At 45.6% G+C, this 21,098-nt stretch overlaps 1 protein-coding gene across 16 annotated transcripts in view; it reads left to right on the top strand.

The window, feature by feature from the left end:
* MACF1 (microtubule actin crosslinking factor 1) overlaps nucleotides 1–21,098 on the top strand; it is a 222,084-nt gene that overhangs the window by 186,620 nt on the left and 14,366 nt on the right. For 12 of the 16 annotated variants that reach the window (XM_067533972.1, XM_067533965.1, XM_067533971.1 and 9 more), the window contains 27 exons: nucleotides 50–268; nucleotides 906–1,109; nucleotides 2,950–3,181; nucleotides 4,150–4,376; nucleotides 5,433–5,555; nucleotides 5,656–5,757; nucleotides 6,232–6,333; nucleotides 6,442–6,615; nucleotides 6,730–6,885; nucleotides 7,039–7,236; nucleotides 8,003–8,131; nucleotides 8,477–8,650; nucleotides 9,527–9,682; nucleotides 9,842–10,048; nucleotides 10,189–10,308; nucleotides 10,595–10,764; nucleotides 11,174–11,333; nucleotides 12,327–12,521; nucleotides 13,770–13,898; nucleotides 14,779–14,922; nucleotides 15,142–15,330; nucleotides 15,735–15,852; nucleotides 16,529–16,692; nucleotides 18,084–18,246; nucleotides 18,675–18,829; nucleotides 19,623–19,697; nucleotides 20,835–20,852. In XM_067533972.1, the coding sequence (XP_067390073.1) occupies nucleotides 50–268; nucleotides 906–1,109; nucleotides 2,950–3,181; nucleotides 4,150–4,376; nucleotides 5,433–5,555; nucleotides 5,656–5,757; nucleotides 6,232–6,333; nucleotides 6,442–6,615; nucleotides 6,730–6,885; nucleotides 7,039–7,236; nucleotides 8,003–8,131; nucleotides 8,477–8,650; nucleotides 9,527–9,682; nucleotides 9,842–10,048; nucleotides 10,189–10,308; nucleotides 10,595–10,764; nucleotides 11,174–11,333; nucleotides 12,327–12,521; nucleotides 13,770–13,898; nucleotides 14,779–14,922; nucleotides 15,142–15,330; nucleotides 15,735–15,852; nucleotides 16,529–16,692; nucleotides 18,084–18,246; nucleotides 18,675–18,829; nucleotides 19,623–19,697; nucleotides 20,835–20,852 (4,203 nt within the window). The remainder of the gene's footprint in view (nucleotides 1–49; nucleotides 269–905; nucleotides 1,110–2,949; nucleotides 3,182–4,149; nucleotides 4,377–5,432; nucleotides 5,556–5,655; nucleotides 5,758–6,231; nucleotides 6,334–6,441; nucleotides 6,616–6,729; nucleotides 6,886–7,038; nucleotides 7,237–8,002; nucleotides 8,132–8,476; nucleotides 8,651–9,526; nucleotides 9,683–9,841; nucleotides 10,049–10,188; nucleotides 10,309–10,594; nucleotides 10,765–11,173; nucleotides 11,334–12,326; nucleotides 12,522–13,769; nucleotides 13,899–14,778; nucleotides 14,923–15,141; nucleotides 15,331–15,734; nucleotides 15,853–16,528; nucleotides 16,693–18,083; nucleotides 18,247–18,674; nucleotides 18,830–19,622; nucleotides 19,698–20,834; nucleotides 20,853–21,098) is intronic. The other 4 variants (XM_067533966.1, XM_067533968.1, XM_067533975.1 and 1 more) reach the window with 1 other exon arrangement.

Raw genomic sequence — 21,098 nt, forward strand, 5'->3', positions numbered from 1 at the left:
TGCCTTTGCATCCGTCGCCAACTCCACACTCTCCTCCTGTTCCCTCTAGGAGAAAACGGAATCTCTCGTGAAGCAGTATGATGCCGTTAGCCAGCTCCACTCAGAGCGCTACACTTGCTTAGAGCGTGCACAGGTCTTAGTGAACCAGTTCTGGGAGACTTACGAAGAGCTCGACCCATGGATTGAAGAAACACAAGCACTTATAGCACAGTTGCCCCCTCCAGCTATTGATCATGAGCAGCTCAAACAACAGCAAGAGGAAATGAGGGTAAGGGGGAGAGTTTTGTGTGCATCATTGACACCAGATAGAATTGATTCAGCCGTCTGTATAAAATGGAATAAAAGGGCTGATGAGTGTTTTGCAGGTCAGTAGGGGTAGGCAACTATCTAAGCTCTCCACTTTTTGGGGTTTCCACCTGTCTATCACAATGAGATCTGTAGGAATCTAATCCAAAACGTAAGGAGTTTGTATTTTACATAGAAATTTGGAATGTAAACCCATGGGAGATTGATCATCTTGGTATATTTCCTCTGGGTGTAATGATGCCATACGTGGAGGGGTGAGAGATCTGCTTAAAAGAACGGATGTGCAAGAAAGAACAGCTCTTTATCAGAGTTGTCACCGTGGGGGTATGGGAATATCCACTCCTTGGAGATGTGGGTGAAGGTGGGGAAATAATACTGAGGTCAGAGGTAGAAGCGTTCCTATGGTAGGATGGACAAAGATAAAGCATGATGACTGGTTACTGTGGGGATTGGCACATTGAAATACCCAGGTGCCATGTAGCTGATACATGCTGGTCCAAGAGATGCCCAAGAAATGGAGGGCATGAATTTTCACTGAACCTCATATGAAGTAAATACGCCGTGGATTTGAATAGAAATCTTTTTTTTCCATCCTATAGCAACTAAGAGAATCTATAGCTGAACATAAGCCTCATATTGACAAGTTGCTGAAAATTGGACCGCAGCTGAAGGAGCTCAACCCTGAGGAAGGGGAGATGGTACAGGAGAAGTATTTGACAGCGGAGGCCATGTATGCCAGAATCAAAGAGGAGGTGCGCCAGCGAGCTCTGGCGCTCGATGAGGCTGTCTCTCAGTCCACGCAGGTACGTATGGGAAGGCTGGTGCTGGTAGTTTTGCAAAAGCTGTACAGAAAGAGATTGAATCCTGATGTAAATAGGGTAATCAATTTTTACAGCCTTAATAATGTTCTTCATTAAAATGGCTTTTTGGCATCTCCCCGTGCTGAAACGGCCTGGCCAGACTGTGACTGGAGCTTAGGGAGCTGGATCTTGTTTGTGATAAGCAGGAAACTACTGTACATATAATGAACAACTACAGGATCATTCGCATGGGAGAGATAATCATCTTCCTTAGTATCTGGGCTCTCTAGAGGAGTCCTAAAAGGGATGAACTAGGTGAAAGGAAGGGCAGAGATTGTACAAATTATAGCTTAGAAACGATGTAAGGAACTTCTGTTGCATGCAGCTGGGGTTAGAGTTTGTAGCTTTGTTTCACTTCAACTAATATTTACTGTAGCACAGTTGTCATGTCTGGGTTTTTTTATTCCTGCATTGTTTAGTCACTTCTCTTGGTTTGCACTTGTATTAACTCCAAGTTTTTCCCCCCCACACACACCTCCCGTTTCATCTCTCACTCACATTGTGGAATGTGTTATCTTTGTGTGTTGATGCCTGTTCCTGTCTTCCCCACATGGTCCCATTTCATTGTTGTGTTGACTGCGCCCCACCATTGCAGATTACAGAGGTAAGCCTCACCACGTTAGTTGCTCATTTATGTTCTCGTTCTTTGGGCTAGATGAGTCTTAATTCATTTGATACCCAGATTTCTACTATATTATTGTATCTTCAATGGAACCTGCTAAGAACAAACTCAGACACGCTGAAATTCCATTTATGTTGAAGGTTTAAAGTCCTTAAAGCTTTCATTGCGTTGCAATGTGCGGTTTGCAGTTCCACTTTATAGTGAGCTTCTGCTTAGAATTAAAGTGTTCTGTGGGGGAAAAAATGATTTTACTATAAAAGAGATCTACAGTGAAGCATACCATCTTCTGCCTTAGCTGGAGTGATGGGTTGGTTCACCCAAGTTTGTTCGTTTTAAGACAATCTAGTGATGATAGAATTTGCACCTAGAACCTGTTTCCTTCTCCCTTCCCTCCATGATAATGTGAAACTCAGTGGAAACAAGAGGCTGTCCTATTGTGCGAGAATAGGAGGTCCAGTTCCATGAGCAGACCTCTAGGTAGAATAACTTCCCTTTATTGCCCTTCATTCTGTCTTGTAGATATTCTTAGATTATCTTTAATGCTAACATTAACAATGCCAAACGTCCTTCCTTTATTAGTAAGATCAGGTTTCTGCCGTTGCTTTACCAAACAGCACAACATCCCATTCTCTCTTCTGTCCTACACATACATGCATGTGCCTTCCACCAGGTGGTTGCAGTTGGCTTGGGAATTGAGATGGTTTCTGTGCCAGGCTCCCCTGAACTGAGGTCGTGGCTTCACCAAACACAGGCAGAGTTACAGCTAATCTGTTTGCACGTGGATCAGTGTGACTGAATCTTCCTGTGCCCATCCTATGGCGCTGCCCTTTGGAGGGAAGGGGGTGTCAGTCAAACTTGAATTTTGTGGGTTTTGATACAATAACAAACTGCTGCTGCGTTTGGTTTGCAGTTTCCTGTGCCCGCTCTGTAGGCTTACTTAACTGCAATCTTGTTTAACGCCTTCGACCACTGCAGAAGACACTTATCAGTGGCAAAACCAGTCACAGACATCAAATTGGAGGCTGCAGGTGTAATTGGAAGCATTAATTCTCTCTAACAAAAGAGAGCAGTTAGCATGCTCTCGACATTATGCCGCATATAGTGGAGTAATTCGGTACCGTACAATCCTCTAACCTGCCTGATGGACTTGCCTTTGTTCAGTTCCACGATAAGATCGAGCCAATGTTGGAGACACTGGAGAACCTTTCCTCCCGCCTGCGCATGCCACCCTCGATCCCAGCTGAAGTCGATAAAATCAGGGAGTGCATCAGTGAAAACAAAAACTCCACTATGGAGCTGGAAAAACTGCAGCCATCCTTCGAGGCACTGAAACGCCGGGGGGAGGAACTGATCGGGCGATCTCAGGGAGCAGACAAGGACCTGGCAGCCAAAGGTATAGCACAGAGGTCCAGGAGACACCTCACCTTTTCCTCATAGAGACGGTTGTATATTTAGCATAATTAGGATGGCAAGTCTCTCATATACAGGTAACCAAAATGTATCTTGTTTATCGGGGGACTGGCAAGGAGCATCTGATTGCTCAGTAATCGGTCCAAGTCCAGCCCAGTTCAGAAGCACTGCAGGCTGTGAGACCCCTGAGAGCTGTCATGGCCTATCTGCAATGAATTGGTTTCAGTTCAGGCCCTGAAGGGGCAGAGAGAGGGTTGGGGGGAAATGTCCACATCACAAAACCACCAACACGATGGGCACTAATTGGCACCTTTGTCGGCAGTGTTCGGAGCGAGTCCCTAGACTGAATGAGCTGGGAGAGGTGGTGAGGCCTGGGGTTTGCTGCGGGGGGAGCACGTGGGCAGGTTTGGCCTGCAGCTGCCCAGGCTTGTTGCTGTTCTCTGGATAAATGAAGGCTTTATTTCTGTATCTTGCTGTTTTGTCACATCTTCATCCACCTGCTTTCTAAATTAACGTTTCTGGCAGTCTTGGCCATTGTAATTCTTCTTTGAAGGGTCCGTTCGGTTAAAGTGTACACGGCACAAAAGGCCCCCGGGGCAGCAAGTCTGAGACCGGGTCTACAGATTCGGGCTCTCACCAATAGAGCTGTGTAAACGTTCGGGTTTAGGCTGGAGCTCGGGCTCTGAAAACCGCCCCTCTCCTCAGGCTTCAGAGCCAGAGCTCCAGCCTGAGCCTGAAAATCTGCGTGGTGGCTGTTAGCACCATAGTGCAAAGCCTAAATCTGTAGGCCTGGGCCCTGAGAGTCTCTGCCGCCATGCTGTGTAGACGTAACGTTAGACCTTTCTAATGATCCCATTTGTGTGCAGCTGCTTCGATTCGTAATTGGGGATTCTTGGTTAGAACAAGATATGAATCAAGAGTCCTAACTCGTTGGGTTTTTTCCCCCTTTAGAAATCCAGGATAAGCTGGATCAAATGGTGTTTTTCTGGGAAGACATCAAGGCTCGAGCAGAGGAACGTGAAAGTAAGTTCCTTGATGTCCTGGAGTTTGCAGAGAAGTTCTGGTACGACATGGCAGCCCTCCTGACCACCATCAAAGACACACAGGATATTGTTCATGACCTGGAGAGCCCGGGCATTGACCCGTCAATCATCAAGCAGCAGGTGGAGGCAGCAGAGGTAAGGACTGTGTCTTTCCACACCCGCCCTGTCTGTGCTACAGCTAGTCACCATGTTTGGGTCTCAAATGCAGATACGGCCAAATGTTGTACCACAGTTTTGTGAGCACCGGGCACGGTTACAAATCATGCTATGGTTTTATTTAGAAATCTTGGGAGAACCAGGATGGCGGGGAGGGGGTTCATCTTGTTCCTTTTCAAGTGGGGAAAAAAAACTGCCCGTAGAAGAGATTGAAACAGTGCTAAAATCATGTTAACTGCAGCCATGTTGGGAAAACACTTGTCAGGCGAGTGTTCAGAGCTGTACGCCACCCCTGCTAGTTGTTACCATGGCTCTGCTCCCAGTGTGGGCTGGATACACTGGTGTGCTGTCTAGATTGAGATGCAGATTTACATTCCAATTAGACGGAAGGCTGCTGTAGAATAAAATGATGATACTGGAGGGACTTAGAGATGAGTGGTGCTGTGTAGCTGTTTGAAATCATTTGGCAGAGTCCATTTCGGATGTTGGCATATTTGACCTTAGTTTGACTCAGGGTTTTTTAATACATATACATCTCACCCCAGAGTGCTTCCATGTGCCCCTCCCGTTTTATAACTAGTCTGACTCTGGTTTAGAAATACTGGCTCTCTGACAACCCGTTTAATTCCTGGTTCCGTAAGAACACTCCTGAAAATTATATAACTTGCAGATGGAGTCACCATCTTTCCAGTTCAGACAGATGCAGTGTCAAATTAGATGCAGTGTGTTACCTCGTTATTCCCATCTGCTTGCGCATGGTGGCATCAGCCAGTGGAAGCAGCGTGTGGATTGGACTCCATTACCTTGGTAGATAAAGAATTGGTAGATAAAGAAACCACGTACCTGCTGCTTAATGGGGTGCACACTTGTTAGGTTGAGGATTAATTAGTCTTGTATTCAACCAGAATGTAAAGCATTAGCTAGCCAGAGGAATCTCTGTGCTCTTGCTCCAATTGCATACACCTTCAAATGGAGTTTTGGAAGAGCATTTACTAAACAAACCTGTTTTTTATTCATTGCACTGTCTGAATATAGACTATCAAAGAGGAAACAGATGGCTTGCATGAAGAACTGGAGTTTATTCGCATGCTTGGAGCTGACTTAATTATTGCCTGTGGTGAACCTGAGAAACCAGAAGTGAAGAAAAGCATTGATGAGGTAGGAAAACCAGCAGCTCAGAGTTTAAAGTCGTGTGACAGGCTGTGTTGGTTCAGATTGAATAGTCTGCTGAATCGGGGGGCAATCCTGTGTTTTGCAGATGAACAATGCTTGGGAAAACCTAAACAAAACCTGGAAGGAGAGACTAGAGAAACTTGAGGAGGCTATGCAGTCTGCTGTGCAATATCAGGATACGCTGCAGGTGAGGCAGCTTTTGGGGGTGGACCAGGGCCCCCGGTGTAGATGGTGCACAAGCACAGAACAAAAAGCTAGTCGCTGCCCCAAAGAGCTGACAAGCTAAGTTAGGCCCTGGGTGCAATGACCAGCTGAAAGTAATACATTACATCAGCATTTCTTCTGCTTCTCTGATGACAATTTAAAATGGACCCGGCCTCCATTCGCCCTCCCAAATAGTTGTACATTGCAGGATGGGGGCAATGTGCCTGATCCTAGTCAGCTTCTTCTGCTGGGGGCCGTGGAAGATCACTAAGCCGTGTGCTTCCTGAGCATCAAAACTACCCATCTGTTTGCCTTGAAAGAGACGTTGTATTCATTGGTCACAGAATGGAACAGTTTGCCACCAAGCTCTGCTGATGGCTTATGGAGCAGGTGTGGCTTGCATTGTCCAATGATGTTGTAGGTTTGGTTTTCCTAGTTGTGTATGTGTTCATCTTAGGCGATGTTTGACTGGCTGGATAACACTGTGATTAAGCTGTGCAACATGCCCCCTGTCGGCACTGACCTCAACACGGTGAAAGAGCAGCTGAATGAGATGAAGGTAGGAGAGCTAAATGAGACACGGTTCTCCAGTTCTTGTTCTGTGTTGGAGGCTGAGTTCTGCAGTTGGTTTTTGTTTGTTTTTTTTCCCCCATCCACGCTTTTGCAGGAGTTTAAAATGGAGGTTTACCAGCAGCAGATTGAAATGGAGAAGCTCAATCACCAAGGTGAACTGATGCTAAAAAAGGCGACCGATGAGACAGACAGACACATCATACGGGAACCACTGACAGAGCTGAAACATCTCTGGGAGAACTTGGGCGAGAAGATTGCCCACAGACAGGTATGGTGAAGGAGGGCTCCCAAAACCAAGGGCTCAAAATAAACCTGGAAATAGTCATCGTCATCCTCTTCCTGCCCCCTCCTGATTAACGTTTTCTTTGCTGCCTTTGAACAGCACAAGTTAGAAGCTGCTCTGCTGGCCCTTGGTCAGTTCCAGCATGCGTTAGCAGAGCTGATGGCCTGGCTGACCCACACGGAAGAGTTGTTAGATGCGCAAAGACCCATCAATGGGGACCCAAAGGTCATTGAAGTAGAACTTGCAAAGCACCATGTACGTAATCCGTATTCTGCCTTTTATCTGCCCTTAAAGGGGACGCTGGCTCCGGGAAGTTATTTACATTGATTTGTTTCCTTGGGATGGGGCTGGAGTTAACAGCACGTTTTAGAGGCAAGTGTCCAACCTTGCCTCCTACGCCCTGTGCAGGTGCTGAAGAATGATGTGTTGGCCCACCAAGCAACTGTGGAGACGGTAAATAAAGCTGGCAATGAGCTCCTGGAATCCAGTGCGGGAGACGATGCGAGCAGCCTGCGGAGCCGGCTGGAGAAGTTGAATTCGTGCTGGGAGTCTGTCCTGCAGAAAACGGAGGAGAGGGAGCAGCAGCTGCAGGCAACGCTTCAGCAGGTCGGTGAGCTTGTTCTGGAGACAAACGACTTCGTGCTTGCGGAAGAGATTGGCAGAGGGTGCCCGGGTCGGCCTGGAGTCTCTATTTCCAGGGTGAAGGGAAGAGGAGGTAATATCTAGGTCTTGTCTTCACTGCTAGAAAAGGTGTTGCCACCTCAGGGTAAGTAACACACGTGTGCTGTCCTGGCACAGTGCAGACAAGGCACTTTAGTTTTACCTCGAGGTAAACTAGGTGAGGACTCTATGCCCACACCTGGAACTGACCACGCCTCGTTTACCTCATGATGGAACTACAAAGTGCCTTCTCTTCACTGTGTTTTTACCTTGGGATAATTCACACGCATTCGTTACCCCCAGGTAAAAAGTCCACCTTTTTCAGCAGTGAAGACAAGGCCAGAGATGGGAGGCACAAAAGGTCTGTAAAAAGCAAGTTACTTCTTCTTTCCAAACCAAAGATGCGTTTGTTCTGAGGGGAAGTCCTGCTCTTTAGGGGAGAGCCTTTTATCTTAAATAAATCGTGTGAGTGAGTGTGTGAGTGAGTGTGTGAGTGAGTGTGTGAGTGAGTGAGTGAGAGAGAGAGAGAACTTGCTGAAGGGGTTGTATTGTATTAAAAAAAACGTATTATACACACACTCTTTTAATGTCTTTGTAAAAATCTTCTCTGCCTCCTCATCCAGTGTGTCAGGAACCCCAGTGTTAAAATTGAAGGTCAGTCAATGGCTACTACTGTCCTCTGATCCATGGCCGATTTTATGTTCCTTAACAGGCCCAGGGTTTCCATGGGGAGATTGACGACTTCCTCCTATGGCTAACAAGAATGGAGAGCCAGCTATCTGCATCAAAACCCACAGGAGGTCTGCCAGAAACCGCCCGGGAACAGCTCAATGCCCATATGGTAACTTCTCCATAAAGATTTAAAATGCCTCTAATTCAACAAGGTTCTCTCTGAAATGTCAGCCTGGAAACATGTCCAGGTCGCATGGTGTAGTCGACTGGGGAATGGGATGAGTGTTTCTTTTGCCACTTAATCTCTCCAAAGTTACAGAGGATTATTAAGTTTGCAGACGATGGCTATGGACAGGATTTCCCACTATCTTAATGAATGAACTGCTTCTCTCCATTGATAAATATATCACTGTCTGTCCTGAACCCAGTGTCTCTACGAACTTGGATTCCAGTGTACTGCAACTCCCTCACGAGGTATCTCGGTCTCTAATATTTTGATGGTTGTTCGGTGTAGGAGCTGTATGCCCAACTCAAAGCCAACGAGGAGGTCTACAGTCAGCTGTTGGCCAAGGGGCGACTGATCCTGCTAAGCCGCGATGACTCTGGCTCTGGCTCGAAGACGGAGCAGAGTGTAGCGCAGTTGAAACAGAAATGGGGCTTGGTCAGCACCAAGATGGAGGAGAGGAAGGTAATTTTGTGAGCTAAAACGCGATCCACATTTACTATGCAAGACGTTGTTTGACAGTAAAATGTCATTAGTTCCCTGCTGCAGTAATGCTGTCTCCAGATCGCGGGTTTATTGTAATAGCAGAATCAACAAAGTGCTTCAGGCACCCAAGATCAGTGCTTTTAGATCAGTTCTTTTAGATAATTTCTCTCCTGATTACCTATGCTTAGCGTACCTTCTGAAATAGGTGTGATCAGTGATGTCTGAAATCAGTGTTAATTGTATGGATAGTTACCAGAGCAGGGTAAATCTTATAACAGAGAGAAAATGAAAGTAAAATTAAATGTGACTGAACATGAGAGAAGCTATGATGTGAAGAGCAACGTCCAGTTCTGAAGAGCAAAGATACATTGCTCCTTCTTAAGAGACAGCCGGCCAAATTCTCTGCTGACCTAACTCCATTGTGGTTGTACTTTGGTCACCAATAAGTTCTCAGATAAAATGAGAGAAACTGGCCTCTACCCAGGCTGAATTTCTAGTTCTGCAGCTGTCATCACTGAAGTGTCATCTCCCTTCCACAGAACAGCTTCCCTCGTGGAGGCCTGTTTCCAGGAAGCTCTGATGGTGACACAGACACTAGTGTGTTGATTATTGAGCTGTCTCCTCTTTCATGTACAGTTCCTCTCCATTTGTTTCAGACGAAACTGATTCTGAAACAGCCACTTTCACTGAAATCTCCTCCTCTTGGTAAACAAGTCATGTTCTTTGGTTGAATTGATGAGTTCCCCTTAGAGAGTTCGTTTCATCTAGAGTACAATACATGTCTTTGTCTGCAAAGCCTCCGATTGTGAACTTGGTGGTCTCTTTGTCTTCCCTCCCTCCCTTATTAAAATTCAGTCAAAGCTGGAAGAAGCACTCAACCTGGCAACAGAGTTCCAGAATTCCCTACAGGACTTCATTAACTGGCTGACCCTCGCGGAACAGAGTTTAAACATTGCACCTCCACCCAGCCTTATCCTAAATACTGTGCTGTCTCAGATAGAGGAACACAAGGTAACCTGGGGGGCCGGGGGCTGGGGGCTAGAGTTTTGTGTAACACTCCGATTCAGTTTTACAAAGCAAGTAAGCCATGCTCAGTGCTTTCTCTGTGTGGAAGAAACTAGGAGACTTTTCCATTCTTTTTCTTTAAATGAGAGGAAATCTTTGTTCCAGATTTTTGCCAATGAAGTGAATGCTCACCGGGACCAGATCATTGAGCTGGATGAAACAGGGAAACAGCTGAAGTTCCTCAGTCAAAAGCAGGATGTGGTTTTGATAAAGAACCTGCTGGTCAGTGTCCAGTCCCGCTGGGAGAAAGTAGTTCAGCGTTCCGTGGAGAGAGGACGAGCACTTGACGATGCAAGGAAACGGGCAAAACAGGTGAGAGATGTGAAAATGGGTGTAGAGGACCCAGCAATGTTGCTTATCGGCCTTCAGAGCCCAAGTCTCTCAAGCCTCCAGGAGGCCTGGAAGACGCCAACACCAAGTTCTAACTGCTCTCGCCTCTTGTGCAATTTCAGTTCCACGAAGCTTGGAAAAAGCTGATTGATTGGCTGGAAGATGCAGAGAACCACCTGGACTCTGAGCTGGAGATTTCCAATGATCCAGACAAAATCAAACTGCAGCTTTCCAAGCACAAGGTAGAGGGTTTGTTTTCATTCCGTCTGTGATTAATGCCCTAAAGTGTGGGGTAGTTGGAAGTGAAATGAAACCTGCTCTCAGTCAAAGCAGTGCAGAATCGTCACTTTTCTAAAATCAAAGGGGAGAGATGATTCAATAGGAATGGTATACTCCACACTTGAGTTTAACATTACAGTAGTATAGTTGCAAATTTGCATGAGAGTGGCATTTATCCCACTAAGCTATCCACTTGCAAGTTTTTATGCATTCTAAAGACGTTTCTTTTGTGCCCTTCTCTGGTTGCAGGATTTCCAAAAGACCCTTGGTGGAAAACAGCCTGTTTACGACACCACGATCCGGACTGGGAGAGCCCTGAAAGAAAAAGCTGTGTTGCCAGATGACACTCAGAAACTGGACAACTTGCTTGGAGAAGTCCGGGACAAATGGGACACAGTCTGCGGCAAGTCTGTGGAAAGGTGAGCGCCCAAATAGAACATGCCTAGTTTGCATGGGCAGCATTTGTAACAAAATACTGCTACAACATTGAAGGACTGGGAAAGGGATGACCCTGTGACGCTTGACGTGTAGCACATACTATAAATGCACTGTTGAGTGTACAGAGGTCAGTAACAAAGCAGAGATGGTACCAACCATAGCATCAGAAACGTAAACTGAACGCCCGGCCAGGCTACCATAAGGAGATCGATCCGGGTGGCGCTTGATCTGCAAGGACGCTATGTCCTTTGGGGATTTGTCATGACGATGATGATAGCATCAGAAAGATGTGGACGGATAAAGAAACACTTCCCGATTCAACTGCGAGCCGTGTTGATATTGCAGCTAGAGGGGGTCATACAAATGTGCCTGGATGCTCTCTCTTTGCAGGCAGCACAAGCTGGAAGAAGCCCTGCTCTTCTCTGGTCAATTCATGGATGCGCTGCAGGCCTTAGTGGACTGGCTGTACAAGGTGGAGCCACAGTTGGCTGAAGACCAACCAGTCCATGGTGATCTGGACCTGGTCATGAACTTGATGGATGCTCATAAGGTAAGAATGGGGTTTTACCAGCGGCCCTTTGGGGAGTGAAAGCAACTTGAGTTCCCCATCCACCGCATAACAGAAGTGCCAGGCTTAGAGCATCTCGGCAAGATGTATGCTGGAGAGCTGCATGTCCCGCTGGGCAGCTTTGATTTCCATTGAGTCAATGCCTGGGAGACGGATTTGAAAGATGATGTCACTGTTTTGGAATTGAAACATAAACCTTTAGTTCTGCTCTGTCCTGCCTTGGATTTTATCAGAAAGATCTCTCTGTTTTCGGAAAGGGAGAGAGGGAGTTAAGCTTCTGTCCTTCTATAAACTCCACTTTGGCGGTATTCCTCGGGAAGTCTCAGATGTGAGCACTTTCGCTTCAGGATTAAGTCAGAGGTTCAAATTCTAGGCTAGACTTTGGGCTCCTGTTCCAAACATCTGCTGCATTGGAGCGAATGGCAGCGTGCTGTTAAACATACCATCTTTCAAGCGAGAGATTAAACCACGATTCCTTCTGCCAGTCTCTGATGGTTGCCCAGAGGGAAGCTAAAGATTCCCATCCTGCTCTCTTTAAGAGCAGAGGAAAACTTGTATCCCGGCTGACAGTCGCTTCTCATCCACTCTCAAGCTCAGATGTCCTCAGCTTTATGTGATGTGTTGCTGATGGTGTGCCTGTGTTCTAGTGTAACTCACTGGTGAGTGTGTAAGCTGATTGTGAGTGGATCTGTAATTTACACGTTCCAGTGGGTTACAGTGGCTTGTGTGCCTATGCTATCTATGGATAACCAATTCTGTTTCAAAGAAAATGAATGATAGCTGAGGAAAAATGCCAAAATAGAAGCATTTAAAGTGGGATTTGGTGGAAGAAAGCATACCACCAGTTCAACTTTATATACTCCCGTATTGTCAGACTTGAAACACTTCAAGTCTGTGCTGCACCTTTTCTATGGAGAACAAGAGTAAAACCCGACACAAAACCCCATGATTGACCTTTCTCTTCTCCCATGGTAGGTTTTCCAGAAGGAACTGGGGAAGCGCACAGGCACCGTGCAAGTGCTCAAACGCTCAGGCAGAGAGCTCATTGAGAACAGCCGGGATGACACTACCTGGGTTAAGGTGCAGCTTCAAGAGTTGAGCAGTCGCTGGGACACAGTGTGTAAGCTGTCTGTGTCTAAACAAACCCGGCTGGAGCAGGCCTTGAAGCAGGTGAGAAGAAGGAGGCTTCCAAATTCACTCTCACGTCCAGGGTTTTGTGTGGCTCTGAACCTGCACAAATTAAAGGGCGAGTCTTGACAGGACCTTAATGAATGCAAAATGTTGTGTTCTGAAGCTCTGTACAAGCATCCACTATCTTCCCAGTGGGAAATGTTTTGGGACGCTATCTCTGCCCCATTGTGGTTACGATCCTGGATGAAGCCTCAGGAGATCTAGGTACAATTCCCAGCTCTGCCACAGACACCCTGTGTAACCTGTGGCAAATCACTGAATCTCTCTGCTTCGGTTCCACATTTGCAAAATTGGGATAATATGTTCCTACCACTCAGGGAATCTTGTGAGGATAAATTAATATCTAGAGTCAGTGTCACGGGATCATCTCACTGTGAGAATACAGATAATTAGAATTCTCAACCTCCCTTCTTTATATCTATTTCACAGTTGGAGCAGTCCAGCCGATAACAATCGGAATGGAATGGCTGCTTTGAGAGTCTGTTATTCAAAAAAAAAAAAAAAGGTAGAAGAATAAAAGCCTAAATTAGAAAGCAGCGACGAAGAGAGGGCCGCATTGATATGCAGTGTGGGCAAATCAGAAGGGAATGGTGATAAGAGACCATTCAGAGCTATTTGAACAATAGGAGAAGGTTGACTAAACTTAAGCCTGGGAAGGACAAAAAGGTGCTGAAGGAGGTATTTTGACACAGAGTAATTAGTATACGGAATGGACTGCCGAAGGTAACAAAATGAGCCGATCCAGAGGGGTAGCCGTGTTAGTCTGTATACAGCAAAAACAACGAGAGTTCTGTGGCACTTGGAAAGACTAACACATTTAATATTTGTAGGCATAAGCTTTCGTGAGACTCAGCTCACTTCATCAGATGCAGAGGTAGAACGATACAGTAAACAGGAAACATAGATACAGCTTTTAAAGGGAGTTAGTTCACTTTTTCAATGCAGCTGAAGGGAACAGACTACTTGACCACCTCCAGTTGTCTTGTTTACTTGTCACTGCAGCGCCTGCAAGCCCCAGGCATACAGCAGGATCTCATTGTGTGAGGTGCTGTACAAACACAGAGCAAAGATATAGCCTGTTCTTTTATTTCCTCTGTTCCTATTAGAGGCATCGCTGTGCCTGGTTTCTCGAATGGTGGGTGGAGAATCAGGCAAGGTAATGAATCTAGCGTACTCATTCTTGCTAGAGGAGTCACTCGTTGCATCTGTCTCTTGGTGTCGTTTCAGGCAGAGGAGTTCCGGACTGCAGTCCACATGCTGTTGGAGTGGCTTTCCGAGGCAGAACAGACCCTCCGCTTTAGAGGAGCTCTGCCTGATGATGCTGAAGCATTGCAGTCACTCATCGACATACACAAGGTAACCAGTCACTCAGGAATGTGGGGAAATGCAGATTCAGAGGGTCTGTCTACACAGCCGTGTAAGCTAGGGTTAGTTAAACTCGAGTAACCTGATCCTGGGTTTGTTACACTCATTTGAAACCCCAAGTTAGGAATTGTTGAACCCTGGGTCTCTTCCTGGGCTTCCAACGTCTACAGTATGCCCGACTTCAACCAACCATACCCCAGACTTCTAGCGCCCTCCCAAAATGTGGCTGCTCTCGCCCTGTGTTTGTGGTGACGTGTGAGAAAACTTGACTGTCCACCAAACTTGACTGTCCAGAGAACAAAGAAAGTTGGCCCGTGGGATTGTGGGATTGCTTTAGTAGACTCCCAGAGCATGAGTCCAGTGGGATGGCGTCTATCTTGCAGAGCAATAGGGCTTGAACCCTGGGTCCCGGCTTGACTCAGGCTTGGACTGTCCATCCCCGCTGGGTCCTGCGCCCAAGCCCTGGGTTAGCGCAATTTGTGTGTAGCCGGACTGGGGGTTAGGTTTGAGCTTTGAGTTTGAACCCTGGGCTTACACTGCAGTGGAGACATACCCAGAGCGACCCTCAGTGAAAAGATGTGTGCCACGACCAAAGGGCAGTAACTAGCTTCTCATTGTTAGCAGCAGCACTGAGAGCTCTGGATATTGTTAAGTCGCTATGGTCTGGAATTGGACTGAGTTGTAACAAGAGGCACTGGTGGGTAGAGAAAATTACATGTGCTGTATAAACCTGGAATGAACATAACTTGAATCCAAAACTCCCAAACACTTTATTTTGAGTTAAAAGGGGGATTTTAAGGGTTGGGTTAAAAGGACCGGATTGGCTATGTTGGTGTGTGAACCATTGTTTCTGTGGGATCCTGCTGTATAGGAGTTCATGAAGAAAGTGGAGGAAAAGAGAGCGGATGTGAACGCGGCAGTGGGGATGGGAGAAGTTATCCTGGCTGTGTGCCACCCAGACTGCATCACCACGATTAAACACTGGATCACCATCATCCGAGCCAGGTTTGAGGAGGTGAGTCACAGAGGACCCTGTCTGCTTGGGCAGAGGGAAGGTCTTGTCACTGCTGAGAAATAAGACCAGTAATAGACTTAATGATCAGCCTCTTCTTTCGGATGTTTCTTTGTGGGGAAGTTCTCCAGCCCTTGTTACACAGGTGGTCAGACAAGATGACCGCAGTGGGAGAAGGGCAGAGTTTCCCATGCTGACTGCCCGTCTTGGTGTTTCCATCAGGTCCTGACATGGGCCAAGCAGCATCAACAAAGGCTGGAGAGTGCGCTTTCAGAACTGGTGGCTAATGCCGAGCTCTTGGAGGAGCTCTTAGCATGGATTCAGTGGGCTGAGACCACGCTGATCCAGCGGGATCAAGAACCAATGCCGCAAAATATCGATCAGGTCAAAGCCCTCATCTCCGAACACCAGGTAACTCCATTGCTGATATCTCTGGACTTGTCTCCGCCCTGCTCCTGGGGCAGGGATTGCAAGTCTGACAGGGAGCAGGGGATGCCGACTTCTTGTCACAGCCACCATTCTGGGAAAGAGGATGACTTTACTTTATGATCTTATTACAGCCACATGTTAGTCATCCAGACCTGTCACTTTTAAACAAGGCTCGGCGCTGTGTTCCACTCAGCCCAAGGAGCAAAATATCAGGACTGGGAATCAAAGCCAAAGCTGTGGAATAGCTTTACCACAAAGCCACATAGCGAGTACTCGTGTGTCTGCGACAGGCTTCCAGCTTCTAAGCTAGAATCTAGAGTGACGGCAGCCTGAAGCGGAGAAGATGATAAATGTTACAGTTCTCGTCTCCCTTTTGCCTTTAACAGTCCTTTATGGAGGAGATGACACGAAAGCAGCCAGACGTAGATCGGGTCACTAAGACATACAAGAGGAAAGCCACTGAACCCGCTCATGGACCTTTCATTGAGAAATCCCGCGCCAACAGTATGTTTGCCACTTATTGCTGTCTGCATTCTCTGCAGGAATGAATTCTGAGATAGGAGGAAAAACACACAGGAAACTAATTAGTCTGGCTCTAATTCTCAATTAGAAATACACCTTGCTTTGCCAGCCACCTGGAATGGGCTGGCGTTGAGGAGGAAAAATGAGGGTGGCATTTGCAATAGTGGCTGACATATGCCAAGAGCTTTATTCTTTGCCTTTCTGCCATGCAGAGACTCCTGGTGGCTCTGATTTGAGTTTACAAAGGTTTTGCTTATTTGAGAGTGCTGAAAAGTTTGTGTTGTATTTAACTGCTCCAGTTCTTATTCAGGTTGCTGCAGCATGAGGATTTCTTCCTGTATGATTCTTGCAGCAGAAAGCCCTATTAGATCTAATTCAGGAAGATGAAACCAAAGGGCAAAGGAACACGGGAGTTGCTAGGATGGGGATTGCAGCTTAACGGTGTCTGTAAAATTGCAATACCGCCAGTACTTGTATGCTGAACATTTCTTAATCTCATATTTTCTTTTATAAAGCTGCCAGCTCAATCCTTATGGGGAAGACGGAGAGATATTTTCTATTTAAAAAACAAACAAAGCTGTCTTTTTTTTTTTTTTTCTTGGATCATCCAAACCCCACATCCTGCAATATCCCACGTGTCATATTTTTCTTTCTCTAGGGAAATCCTTGAGTCAGACCGCCCCTCCTCCCATGCCAATTCTCTCCCAATCGGAAACAAAGAATCCACGGATTAACCAGCTCTCTGCACGCTGGCAGCAGGTGTGGCTGCTGGCGCTGGAGCGCCAGCGGAAGCTCAATGACACTCTCGATAGGCTGGAAGAGGTAATGACCCCATTATGCTATTACACAAGGGGTGGAAAGCGTTGTTGACTGTACTCCCAAGGCAGAGACAGCCTTATATTAGAGCTGCTGCTTCAACTGCATTGTGCATGTCACGGCTTATGACTGGCAAGGTCCAAAAAATGCCAACAAGAAAAATCTCTGCTAAAATAGTGCAGCGGAAAACCATATTCCATGCAAACGGCAGGTTAACTTGACCGCTTTGTACTGTTAAAGTCAGTACGTCTCTTGCTAATGAAAGTCTGATCTAATTGGAAGTAATAATAGTCTAAAAAATACAGTACTATTGTGTATATATTTTTTTCAAAACCTCTAATTTAACTTTTGTTTTTATTTATGCTTAACAAAGCAGCTTTCCCCAGAAGTGAGTGCTTTTGTTTTTTGTTGCTTTTCCTGTAGGTCAGTTCAGTTTATCCGTATTAACGTTTTTCCTTGTTACTTTTAACTCCGGGGTTGTTGTTTTTTTTAAAAGCACTAAAACGTTGTTGCTTTGAGTCACTCTGAGCTCTTCTTAGCTGAAGGGCACCTGAGAATCAGTCCTAAATGTGCTAAACGTCAGTTTCACTGACTGAACAGTTCTCTCGCAAGCAGTTATTTAAACTAGGCTGAGCCACTGGCATGCTCTCAGCACTGCAGTTCCAGATAACTGAATTTTGGAAGCATTTTGGGTTCTTGCTGCTAGATCAGCAGAGCTGTGATGTATCAAGAGGCAAGTTGGTGCGGTGGAAGGAAGGTTGACTTTGCTGGATAAGCATTATCTGTCCGTTTATCCATGAAGCGACATTGCTATCCACCTCAGAGGAGAAAATGCTGTCCTTCCTAGAAAAAACAAGCAGGAGCTCTGTTCTCAGCTGCTTAAAAAGTGGTGTAGAACAATGCAGATGTTCAGAGTGGGAAAGGAATTGGCTTTCCAAAAATAAAGGAATTGGAGAATCTTGAGGGCAGGTCTGGGGAAAGAACCCTGTTCTTAGATGCCTGAAAAGGTTATATTTTTGTATGTGTATGTGTGTGAGTATATGTTATATCTGCGTACATGTATGTTTAAAAGTATGAAGGACACTTCACTTTTTTCTGTGTCTATGATTGTGACATATATTTCATATGATGGCTGTCAGATGCATTGTGTGTCCTATTCTGTTATGGAAACTCTGTGTCCATGGCTGTGGTTTTAAGAGGAGTAGCCCAGCTATGCCTTTTTTTTAAAGTGTTGCTTTGAAGAGATGTGAAATATTCAGAAGGCAACAGTCACCCCCCGTAGGCTATGCACAGTTTGATTTAGTGGCTGAAATCTTAGCTCAGAAAGAATGTCTGTAGAGCAGGGGAGGTTTTCTGTCTGCACTTTCAACTCCCACTGACTGAAATTGGTCTTCCAGTTGAAGGAGTTTGCGAACTTTGACTTTGACGTCTGGAGAAAGAGATACATGCGCTGGATGAATCACAAGAAATCACGGGTGATGGACTTCTTCCGGCGTATCGACAAAGATCAGGATGGAAAAATCACCCGGCAGGAGTTTATTGATGGAATCTTAGCATCTAGTAAGTCTTGATCTGTTTCATCCTATCCTTCTGCAAAACCTGATAAACCCATCTCCGGGAAATTTCGTTTGCTCCCATCACTTATGAAGCAAATGCAAGGGGTGTTTCTTGCACCTCTGTCAGGGGAGGACATCTGTGAAATGATAACATGGCAACCCCACCTCACACTTTAGCCATTGTTTCAACATCCAAGAGGCTGTCATTTCTTGAGGCCTGGAATCTATATTATACTTTGAAATGCAAGTAATTTTGCAGCATGTTTCTTTTCCTGTGAATGTTGTGCAGAGCATCACATGAAGCATGAGTGCAGAGTGTGGGGAGGTAATACAGTATATGCTCTTTGCACAGAAAGTGAGGGGAGGAGGTACAAGGAGTTATCCATTTTCAGACTGTAACACGTCTGGGTTTGTTTTTCTTTTTCATTCCAGAATTCCCCACCACTAAGTTAGAGATGACTGCCGTGGCTGACATCTTTGACCGGGATGGGGATGGCTATATTGATTACTATGAGTTTGTGGCTGCTCTCCATCCTAACAAAGATGCTTACCGACCAACCACAGATGCAGACAAAATTGAGGATGAGGTAAAGGAGATTCTAAGGAGAGTGGTATTTTAGCGGGTATGATATAGGGATTCAGTTTTTTATTGGGTCAACATCTCAAATACATGTAGTAAAATCATAGAAGATTAGGGTTGGAAGGGACCTCAGGAGGTCACCTAGCCCAACTCCCTCAACCCCCTGCTCAAAGCAGGGCCAACCCCAACTAAATCATCCCAGCCAGGGCTTTGTCAAACTGGGCCTTAAAAACATCTAAGGATGGAGATTTCACCACCTCCCTAGGTAACCTATTCCAGTGCTTCACCCCCCTCCTCAGGGAAAAAGTTTTTCCTAATATCCAACCTAGACCTTCCCCCCACTGCAACTTGAGACCATTGTTCCTTGTTCTGTCATCTGCCATCACCGAGACCAGCCTAACTCTGTCCTCCCTGGAACCCCCCTTCAGGTTGTTGAAGGCTGCTATCAAATCCCCCCTCATTCTTCTCTTGGCAGACTAAATAAGTCCAGTTCCCTCAGCCTCTCCTCATAAAGTCATGTGCCCCAACCCCCTCATCATTTTCATTGCCCTCTGCTGGACTCTCCAATTTGCCCACATATCCAAAGAGGAAAAACTGTGCATTGATGAGCACCCAGAGAATCACCATGGTACTCATCTGAGATCCATGTTCAAATATTCAAAACATTTTAAAGTGAAGGTTGTTTTAGTCTGTATTTTATCCATGTGCTGCTACTATGCACCATATTCTGTGTCCCACATATCCTGTACAAGAGATGCAAACTACTGATCTCTGACTTCTGCCTCTCTCATTTGCAACAGGTCACAAGGCAGGTGGCCCAGTGTAAGTGTGCAAAGAGGTTTCAAGTGGAGCAGATTGGAGAGAATAAGTATCGGGTAAGAGGAAGAAGTCCACATTTTCCGTAACAGCACAAATTCTCCTTATTCCAACCCCATGTGTGATCCTACCAGGGAGAAATATCCGTTTTAACTTCTATTGAAGCAATCTGCTGCTTTTGTACTGTACTGAGATCTCACTGTTTGAAAGATTGATACATTTTACCTATGCTAGCCTCTTGCCTTCAGAGATGTTAAATCCAGAGATTAGACCAATAACATGTGCACTCAGGAATCTGAGACGCATACTTGGGCTCCAGAGAGCGGGAATAACATGAAGAGTTTAGAGGCTAGTTCTTTATTCCCCAAGTTGATCTGAGAGTCTCTAGTGATGAGAGTCTCCGGGGAAACTGCAGTATACCATTAATGGAGCACACTGATTCCTGGAGAGTTACCAGAACTGTACGATGGTGGAGAGCCTGCGAATGGTTTCTCTATCACATGAGAACATGACAGAGATGAGGTATATGGGCAAATGATTATATATGGTCCATGATACCCAACCTCTTCTCAAAAAGTCGCAGGAGGAGACTAAGGCAGCAGGCTCTCCTGGTGCGTTAAGTCTTGGATATGCCTAATAACAGAAGGACAAGACACACAAATGTGGTGTTTTTAGAGAGCTTAACCTACTCACTCAAGGGATTGTTGTATTCACCATAGACCGTAACTGTCTCAAAGTTTTATGTGTGGATCTTACACCTGTGTTTTTCTTTAATTTATCTAGCCCATTTCTAAAACGATCTGAAAAATATTTGTTTAATGAATCTGTTTTAAGGTATTTAACGTTCTCATTTCAAATTATTCACTGGGATGAACTGGCAGCAAACCATCCTGGCTCCCTGCCTGCTTGCATTTTGGGCATAGAGCAGTTAAAATAGCAACACTTGAACACTATCAAATTTCAGACTCATTTGTGAATTTTGAAGTGACGAATTACAACTTCTGCTGTAGGGACAGAGAAGCGCAGTTAGCATGTCAAATAACATCAAGTACCCTGATTTTTAACTACCTGTGGTTAACTAGGAGTTTTATTATCATTGCACTGTTAAATCCTATAAAATGTTTTCTTGTTTTTCTCCCCCTCTTCCTCTTCTCTCCTTCTGATGTTCTCCCCAACCAAATTCTTTCTCTGCGTAGTTCTTCCTCGGCAATCAGGTACAGTGTGCCTCGCAATGCTTCATCTCATTCTTTTTAACAAACATAGCTTGGTGTGTGTTTATAAAACCAATCTTTCTCTTGTCCTGGGAAGATGTGATCTGAAGAATGCTGTGTTAGAGCTTGTTACGCTACTTGGCAGAGTCTGGTATACAGAGGGACATTTACCTGATAATGTGATTTCAAATGGTAAAACTCTTTGGAAGAAAGAAGTAAAAAGTTTAATTGGAAAATTGGAAATCTACA

This window comes from Emydura macquarii, unplaced genomic scaffold, assembly GCF_026122565.2.
Source record: "Emydura macquarii macquarii isolate MOO-44397 ecotype Brisbane River unplaced genomic scaffold, CSIRO-AGI_Emac_v2 contig_3348, whole genome shotgun sequence".
NCBI classification, from domain to species: Eukaryota; Metazoa; Chordata; order Testudines; family Chelidae; genus Emydura; species Emydura macquarii.